Genomic DNA, 9,808 nt, shown 5'->3' with positions numbered 1-9,808 from the left:
AATTAATTAAGGAATTAATAATTTAATAGATAATTTTAGAACTTGCTTTAAGGAATTAAATCAAGATACGCTTATGTGAATGCTTGAATAGAGAACTTATTTTATCCAGGATGTTACTGTAATGTTAGTCAAAGACCAATTCCTGACACACCAACTGTGTTTCTTGTATTGTTTTGTGTATTTTGATGTCTAATTGAGTTATAAAAGGAAGAATTGTCATCTGTTGCACAAGTCCCTTGGGAGAACGATACTTTACTTATCACTGTATTACTTATAACGATTTGGTATACTTGTCAAAAAGTTATCAAAATATATATATATATATATATATATATATTCAGATAATATATTCGAATCGTGTAGTTAATTATATAAAACAAATATATTATGCAGAGCCCAGTGTTCCTTATTATTGAGAATTTTCCTCAGCATGTGGCAGTTTGAGAACTTTCATCTTCATGTGTGAGCTTGTACATACCAAGCACTAGATCAGGACAATAATTTAGAGCAAGAGATTTTATACGCAGAACAAATACACACAAGTATATATACATGAGTTGATTATGAATAATTTGCACATATTATAAAAAGATTTCAAAACAATATATTTATTATTTTTAAAGTTTGAGATAAAATTGTATCAAATTTAACACAAACAAATTCCAATTTTACTTGTAAATTTACAAATTACAAATATATCTAGTCTTATTTGAAATTCTACTTATCCAATTCACAACATAATCATTTCAAAAGCTTAAAAAATTTTAATTTTGCATGATATTATTTTAGGTTGGATGAGTCAAAATATATTTCATATTGTTAATCATTCTATGATGATGTAGAGAATGACTCACAAATATACGCATGTATCAATTGGAAGACATATATAATTCTATATGAATTTAATTTCTTTAATTTGGTCCGACTACCTTTAACATATGTAATACAAACATAAAAATTTGTGAAGTCAATGAAATCCAATAATCCATCATAAATAAGTTTGTTCAACTCTATTTTTAAAGATGTGACCTAGATGCTTTTTGCCAAAAAAATTATGGGCTAGTATTGTCAATTTTTCACTAAGTACCACATGATTCCATATTTAAAGATTCACTATAAGAAATTACAGTACCAAATATATATAAATTATCATGAGTCAAAATTGAACTAGTTCCAAATGAACAGAAATAACACAAATTTGTCCAAATAAGAAACTAAAACCAAATTCCATCTAAATGACGGTACAACATAAGTGTTTCAAATACAAATAAAAACCAGTGCATAAAATGTTCTATAACTTTCATCTTCATCGATTTGCCTTTTTTAAAATATATCCATCTTTTAGAATCAATTGGCTTATGGTAGTTTCGACAACCCATATTAAAAGACTAATGTTAGTAATGACACCAAAATTTAATCACCAAGTGTTTCTAAGTAGTGTAGTTAAATTGGCATGAAAGTAAGAAACATATCTTTCCTTGCAAAACACTTTTCAATTTCAACAAAGAAATCTTTGACACTTGTTATCTCTTCATATATAATATCCCTAAAGTTTTGAGGAATGTCACGCTTGATGATCATAAGACTCATGTGATTTGAGCAATCTCACTTCTCATAATTTATCCTTTCTTCAAAGGTCCTAGAGTTGGTAGGAGAAGTATGTTTCTCAATCCTTAGTACACGGTCAAGATCCATGCAATCGAGAAATTTTTCAATGTTCTCTTTCTAGTTCTTAAAATTTATTCTATTAAGAATCGAAACAAAATTCAAATTAACAAATATTAAAGTAATAGTAATTGAATTTAGATCAAGACAAATAATATAATTAAACTCACATCATAAAAACAATAATCATTGTCAATATATTAAAATAATAGTATAACTTGTTTCAAAATACCTTGTCCACCATTAATATCAAATTTTTGGACAATAATATTAATTTTTAAAAATATCTTTTGCAATAATCAAATATTAGTAACAAAACATGTCTTACAATAAACTCATCTTTAAATTGATTTAGAAAAATAATCTCATAATTATCACGTGTTTACTTTTAGATCGATCAATATTTAGTAAAAATAAACATAAAAACAAACCTTTAACATTTTTCATAACCAATCTACTTAAAAAAAAGCCATTTTGATGACTTCTTCATTCCCTTAACTAAAAAAAGTTAAACTACCAAATTTTGAACCCTTATATATTACAAATCAAATTCAATTACATATACTGATAATTTATTTAAGTAACAAGAAAGGTTATAAATTCAAAGTCTTTTATATTGCAATTAACTTCCAGTGGCATGCAATTCATGTACACCAGGAAATAAAACCAATAATCCAATTATATTATTGCAAAACTAAGACATTAAATTCCTGTTGACTCACGCGCATGCAGCAAAACATCATCCAATACAATTTTTTAGGCAACGAAAAACTATAATTCATTATTAAGTTTCAATAAAATTAAAATCCCTAAATTTCATAATTAGGTTATACCCATCTGAGAAAAAACTTTAATTAATTTAGAAAGAACTTTAATTAACTTAGAAAAAAACTGTCATAAGAAAAGAATCATAAATCTAATAATACATAGTTTGATACTAATAAATAAGATCAGAATATACTTTTCATATATAACTAAAATTATAGCATAATCAAATATTAGTCTTTATGAATCATTCTCCAATTCAAGATAAAAAATAATAGTAATGTAAACATACTTAAATTTGTCAATGGAAGCAATGTCTGTGATGAAATTAGTAATGAATATTTGATTTTCCAAATCTACAGTATTTTAGATTCTTTTATAGATTTGTTTTCTAAGAAAATAGAATATCGAAACATTGGAAACGATGAAAATAAAATTAACAATGTAGAACACACTAAATTCTTTTATGGATTTCTCTTCTGATAAAATAAAAAGAAAATATTAAGAATAATATGTTTTTGTCTCTACAAATAAGAATCATATTCATTTTAGATTAATTTATCCGTTATATTTAAAATTGTAACATTTCTAATTTAGTAACTCACTAAATTAAAAAATTATTTATATAATTAAAAATTGTTGAAAATAGAAGAAAAAATTATACATGAGATATGATGTAGCACGTTTGATGAAGTTTTGAGTAAAAGATTTGAAAATAAAAAGGATCCTATATGTGCCAAAGTTGAAGATGTGTAATTTATTTGGCAACTTTTGAGACATGATATATATCTAATTCCTCATAATAGAAAATATATGTTTGAAAGGATGAAAGGATGAAAGGATGAAAATCCATTTGGCATTTCCGAATGAAGTAAAATCTCTTTTTCCTACATTATTTACTATTATTAAAGTGTGTTTAGTGACCACCAATAATTTCAGGGAGTAGGTTCTTTCATGTGCAAGAAAACCTCACAGCCTGGCAATCATCTTCTAAATATTTTAAATTCCTTTTTATTCTGTGTCAGAATGATTGCCTTTCTGGTTTTGTTCTGAACATCCTCAAAAACATCTACGTCTTTAAAGTTTGCTTGTTAAGACTAATAAATGTTTTTTCTCATAATCATCTCACACATTCCATATAATAAGCCTTCTCTTTTCTAACCAACTAAAGAGGATTTCCTTTCAACACTTATATATTTCCTTCTACTAATACTTTCCCAAACATTCAAACCATCATTACCTCAATGTCTGTCAAATAATTAATGTATTCATTTTCAAAATCAATTAATTAATAGGATAAAATTACATACTTATTGTTTATTTACTTTTCTCCACCTTTAAAATCTTATTATTAACGATAATGAAGAATGAAGTGTATCATTTTTATATATTTTTTTTCATATAACTCATGTCCATGTTGTCATAAGGATCAATAAATCAGTGATGAGATAATTAAAACTCATTATAACATTGACACAAAATAATGTCTTAGAACTCAGACAACAACCTAAGCAAATTCTTCTATACAAGGATGGCAACAATGCCAAACTAAAGTAAAAAGAGAAAAAGGTTGTACCTTACACTTTTTGTGGGCTCATTTGGTTGTTCACACTTTATCACTCAAAAGGCAAAACTAACCCTAGGAGTTTCTAAAAGTGTTTTTTTTTTTTTTTTACTGTGAAACCGACAAAAACGGCAATTAGTAATGAATTACGTGAAAGGACTTTACGCTAATCATAGAATTTGAATAGTTAAAGTGGTTTCCAAGGAAATTGAAGAAGTGTGCATCCAATGCTGTGATCCTACCAATGGCTTTTTCGTTTTATACAATCCAAATTATCAATAGACGTACTTTTTTCTTGTATTAACCGCAAAAATAATACCACTAACTTCGACAGACAGGGATTCTCTAACGTATATTTAATTTAGCTTATTTCTTCATTTTTAAAATATTCCTTTTCTCAGTTGTTTCCCTGTTTCATGATCGGCCATTTCGCATGACACTTTTTCTTCGCCGGCCCTTATCCATTTGAATGATAATTTAACCAAAAGGTAAGCAAGGACTTCTTAAAAAGAAAATAATTTATTTTTATACTACATCTTAACTGGAAGTTTCTAGAACTGATACAGAAACTCCGTTCAAATTTGAGTGACATATGGGTCTCTTAAGAACCGTATCAATAAAAAAAGTCTTGACTTTTGTAATGAAAATGTTGAAGTTAATACTGTGCGAACTTAGTCCAATTTCAATAAAAACAAATCTAGCCTCACTCGCTTGAAATTTACAACTGAAGAAACCTCAGTTTACATATAGAGAGTACAAACATAAAAATAACATTAAATTCATTCATAATGTGTATGCAATTATTTACAGATCCAGAAAAGGACAAGGATTTTTGGAAGGTCTGAACGTGAACGGAAAGCGAAGGAGCAAAGTATGAGGAGGCATGAGCGCGTACGGTTTGCTTGCCTACATACAGTGGAATCAGAAAACTCAACAGTTCTTCCTTTCATGGATCCAAGTAACCAGTGATTGATGGTAAAAGATTATTTAAAAAATAAAGGAAAATGGTCCACAGCGGAATGCATGGTTGGGTCAAAGCCTCTTGTTTATATGTCAGAACTGCCAACACACACACACACACACTAACTATCGCCCACTCCACAAGGCCAGCCTGTTTTCCACCCTTTTCCTCACAAATGGACACCGAGGGTAACCATCTCATGCTCACTCTATTTCTCTTTCCCACCAATCCCGGTGCCCATGTCAGTTTCCTAAGACATCAATTCGGACCACCACTCCACAACCGCGCCTCCTCCATTCATTCCCCTCAAATGCTCATTTTATTCATAATCTTCTTCGTCCAAACCTACCTTTACACTCTCTGCGTCATCCAAATCAACTGACGTGGTGGATACATAATTTTTGCAATCATTCTGTAACAACTGCTATCGTCGCTAGGTCAAAAAAAGAACGCACTTGCTGACGTGGTATCATACGACAGTAATGTGAAGACGAAATGAAAAAGATAACCTCCATTTTGACAAAAAACATGACACTGATAAATAATTTAAATTAAGAAATGAGGTAAATTGCACTTAGAATCTGATGAAAAGGTCAAAGCTTGATTAACAATTTTAAAATCCCACCTGTAAAAATCAATAATAAAAGAAAAATAGGGGAAAAAAAATGAAATGAAACACATGAGAGGGGGGAAAATAGACAGGAACGGGGCCAGGGAAGGAAGAAAGCACAGTGCATAATTGACAATATTTTTTGAAGAGCGACCCACCACCACCTTCTGCTGTCCTTTCTTTCCTCTTTTTGAATTTCATTCAATCAAGAAGCCTTTATTACTTTTGTTAAGGTGTGAGTGACCTCGGAGTCCTTGACTCCGGGGGAGGAGTGTGACCCTCAGATCCTTTAGAAGGGTCATCGGAGGACTGACGCAAGCCGTCGTCGGTCTCGCCCCGGTTGATGTCCTCGATCATGCGCACCACCTCCTGCATGCTGGGCCTCTGGTCAGGCACCACCGCAACACACGCCATGGCTATTTGCAAGAGCTGAACCATCTCTTCCTCGATGTTGTGATACCTCATGAGCTCCGCGTCGAACACCTCCGCGGTCCACTCTTCGCGCACCACCGACTGGACCCACCTCGGGAGGTCGATGCCCTCTTCCCCAAGAGACGCTTGGTTCGGAGCTTTCCCCGTCAGAAGCTCCAACAGCAAGACGCCAAAGCTGTACACGTCAGACTTGAAGCTCACCTTTCGAGTTTCGACCACCTCGGGTGCCCGGTAACCCGCCACTCGGTTCGACGGGGCTCCGTTCCCGAACAAGGGGTTTAGACCAAAGTCCGAAACGCCGGCATCGTGGTCCGGCCCTCGGAGGAGGATGTTGGAAGATTTTATGTTGCCGTGGACCACCTTGCCTGCCACGTGGAGGCATGCCAAACCCCGTGCTGCTCCTACTGCTATTTTCATTCTGCTGTCCCAGTCCAGTGGTGTTCTCCCAGACCCTCTGCTCCCTGCAATATCAATACCAGTGCTAATGTAGTTAGTCAAGTAATTGTCATCAACAATCCACTCCACTCCCCCAATCCCTATCTATCTATGATACTATTACACACACACACAAAAAAATATATATATAATTATTAATTTATTAATAATAATCATGCTCTCTTTATTTCCCGTTTTAGTCATGTATCATATCACCATGCAATAATTTCATAAAATCGCAAAAATTAACTGTTTCAAGACACAAGCATGGAGGAAAGGAGGTTGTGGTTTGTGGGATTTTTCTTTTGCTTGGACTGAACAACCCTTTCAAAAGCAAAAAGCAGCATGGTCGTGGTCCAAATGCCTTTCTATTCTTCGTTGGGAGGAGGAGGAATATATAGAACACTTTATTTTTCAATCTTTTCTCTTTTTAAAGGAGACAAAAAAAATGGAAGAAAAAAAGAAAGACAGAAATAATGTCGGTGAGCCACGCTGGTATCCCATGAGTGCATGTTGCTTGGCTTATGGGAAATGAAGGAATGGCAAAATTAAAGAAAGACAATATCACTCATGAGTAGAGAATGTTTGCTCCTGAAGCATGCATTAAACAAGCGCACTCTACGCTGCTGCTGCACAAAACTTCCCATTTACGATACACTTACAATAACACTCTTCCTATTAAACTATTTTCCCCATTAGTAAATTAATATAATTATCATGACACTCATACATAATGCAGTTAGAAATAACACAGAGACTACTAAGTATAACCCACCTCCATTATGCCACCTTCACGGCAATAACAGCAACAAGGAACCCTCAAATAAAATAATGGATTTCCACGACTACAACAGCTGGTGTAGGAATTCAGCCAAATTAAATACTCATAAAAAACAAACAACCCCAATTCTATCAAACAAAGAATATTCAATTCCCGTATGAACACAAGGAAAAGCCGGAAAGGCAAGAGCAAACTAAATATGGTGTTCCTAAACTATAACAATCAAATTGCATTGCATTTGAGTTCAATAATTAGCTACGAACACAATTAAGCAGGAAAGAAAAATGAACAAGCAGAAAAGGAATTGGGGAGGTGTTGGATAAGAACAAGATGGTACCGTGAAGGAGAGCAGACAAGCTGCCTGCAGACATGTAATCGTAAACGAGCAATTTCTCGTCCTTGGAGAAGTAAAAGGCTCTGAGAGGCACCACATTATCGTGCTTAATCTTCCCCAGAACTTCCATTTGCATCTCGAATTCCTTTTTTGTCACCACAACATCTTTCAGCCTCTTCACCACCACCGTCGTTCCTTCCTCCAGCACCGCCTTGTACGAAGTCCCCACGCTGCCCTTCCCCAACACCTCCGCCGAAGCCCTCAACAAATCCTCCAAATCGAAACTGTATATCCCCCCTTCAAAGAACACCAGCTTGTTCCTCTCCGCCTCCGCAGAACCCCCGGTGATATCCTCCTTCGACGACGACGTCCCCGCCTCCACCGGAACGGCACGTGCCGCCGCAACAGGCTTCGGCGGTTTCGCTGGCTGCCGTCGCCGGCGCCGGAGGCACAGCAGCAGCAGCAGCAACAGCAACGCCGCGACGAGAACGGACCCGACAACGATTGCGACAATGGCGCCCGTGGAGAGCTTATTGGACTTCTTATGCGTCGTGGCCGGGGTCGAATTGGAGGAGGGAGACGGCGCCGGAGCCGGGAAGAAGGGGTTGCAGGCCTTCAACGGCGGGCCACAGAGATCTACGTTTCCTGCGAATGAGGAGTCCGGGAAAGTGGAGAGCGTCTCCGGAATGGAACCGTTGAGGCGGTTGAAGGAAACATTGAAGCTAACGAGTTTGGCAGTGATGCTGGGGATTTTCCCAGAGAAGCTGTTTTGCTCCAAGAAGAGGCCGGTGAGGTGGGTTAAGTTGTTGACGGAGAAAGGGATTTGACCGGTGAAGTTGTTGGAGGAGAGATCCAGGCGAGTGAGACGAGTGAGGCGAGTGAGACTCGGAGGGAACTCACCGGAGAACTGGTTCTTCTGGAGGTAGAGGTTGCGGAGGAAGGTGAGGTTTGAGAAATCCGCAGGGATCTCGCCGGTGAGACCGTTGGAGCGGAGACTGAGGATCCGAAGCTGGGAGAGGCGACCGATTGTGGAGGGTGGAACCGGACCCACGAGGTCGACGGCGGGTAAACGGAGCGAGTAGACGAAGGAGCGGGAGTCGTCGCATTTGACACCCACCCAGTCGCATGCGGAAGCGGAAGCGTTCCATTGGAGGCGGTTGGAGTGTGGGGTTTGGGAGAGGAAAGCAAGGAGGGCTTGCTTGTCCTGAGTCGGCTCCGAGTTAACTCTGACATGAAAAGTGAGTTGGAGGAGGAAAAAGATAATTGAGAGCAACGCCATTGGGTGGGATTCAGGAATCCGAATTAGCCAAGAGCAGAAGGTAAATGGAGGGAAATACCGCACTGTTTATCCGGCGAAACACCATAAGAAAAAGAGAGGTGGGAATTGTGTGACTGGAGTTTGGGAAAGAGTAGAAGGTACCACAGTTTTTTTTTAGTATAAATAGAACAAACAAGGTATCATGTTGTTTAAATATGTACTCTAATGTCTCACACCATCACCAGCTTCAAAGAGTTTTTACTTTACAAGACTGTTTTCACCGCATCCACCATATCCCACGCGCTTCTTTCTATAATTTATTAACTTTTTTATTTTCAACTTATTAATTAATTGATAAAAGAGAAAAGAATAGAAGAAAGAAAAGTTGGTAATATGACCGGCTTCAAGAGGGGCCAAGGATGGCTTTAATCTTTTTTCTTTTTCTTTGTTTAAGTAGTTTGGTATTGGCATGGGAAAGAAGCAAAACAAAAGGACAGCCATGGTTTAAAGATTGTGAGAACCATAGAATGGGTTGTTTTTGGTCCACACTATCTTGGCCAAGGCTAGGTGAAGGAAATGTGGGCCTCTTACTTACTTTGCTTCCTAAGATATTACATTTCTTAACACAATTTTGATATATAGATTGATAGATACTAATGTTGTGCTAGTATATTGAATGGACTTTTAATCTTTACGTGTTGATATGGACGGTGATCAACCATTTTGATTACAATTGATTGGAATTAATTGAGAAATGGACAGTTACACTTTACTCTCTTTGACCACAAACACAAAACATAACACTGAAATGCGGTCCTATTAAATACTCCCTCTATTATCATTAATTTCTAATACGTTAACTCACTCCTTCTTAGTACGCCTTCCATTACTCTCTTAAATTAATATCATTAAATCATTTAACTTAATTATAAATTTAAACATACTCTATCTCTCATCTCTCTAACGTTAACTCCAGATAAAAATAACTGAAAGATTTTTTATT

At 35.8% G+C, this 9,808-nt stretch overlaps 1 protein-coding gene across 1 annotated transcript; it reads right to left on the bottom strand.

Annotated features, from left to right (window-relative positions):
- Window positions 1-5,497: 5,497 nt before the first annotated feature.
- LOC106768833 (probable inactive receptor kinase At2g26730) lies at window positions 5,498-8,994 on the bottom strand. Its single transcript, XM_014654186.2, has 2 exons — window positions 7,551-8,994; window positions 5,498-6,458 (listed from the first exon to the last, which is right to left on the bottom strand). The coding sequence occupies exons 1-2, from the start codon at window positions 8,824-8,826 to the stop codon at window positions 5,794-5,796; spliced, it is 1,941 nt and encodes a 646-aa protein (XP_014509672.1). The 5' UTR covers window positions 8,827-8,994; the 3' UTR covers window positions 5,498-5,793.
- Window positions 8,995-9,808: the final 814 nt, after the last annotated feature.

Source organism: Vigna radiata, chromosome 7 (genome assembly GCF_000741045.1).
Source record: "Vigna radiata var. radiata cultivar VC1973A chromosome 7, Vradiata_ver6, whole genome shotgun sequence".
Taxonomy (NCBI): domain Eukaryota; kingdom Viridiplantae; phylum Streptophyta; class Magnoliopsida; order Fabales; family Fabaceae; genus Vigna; species Vigna radiata.
The sequence above is the reverse complement of the archived record's forward strand: the minus strand, read 5'-3'. Positions and strand labels throughout refer to the sequence as shown.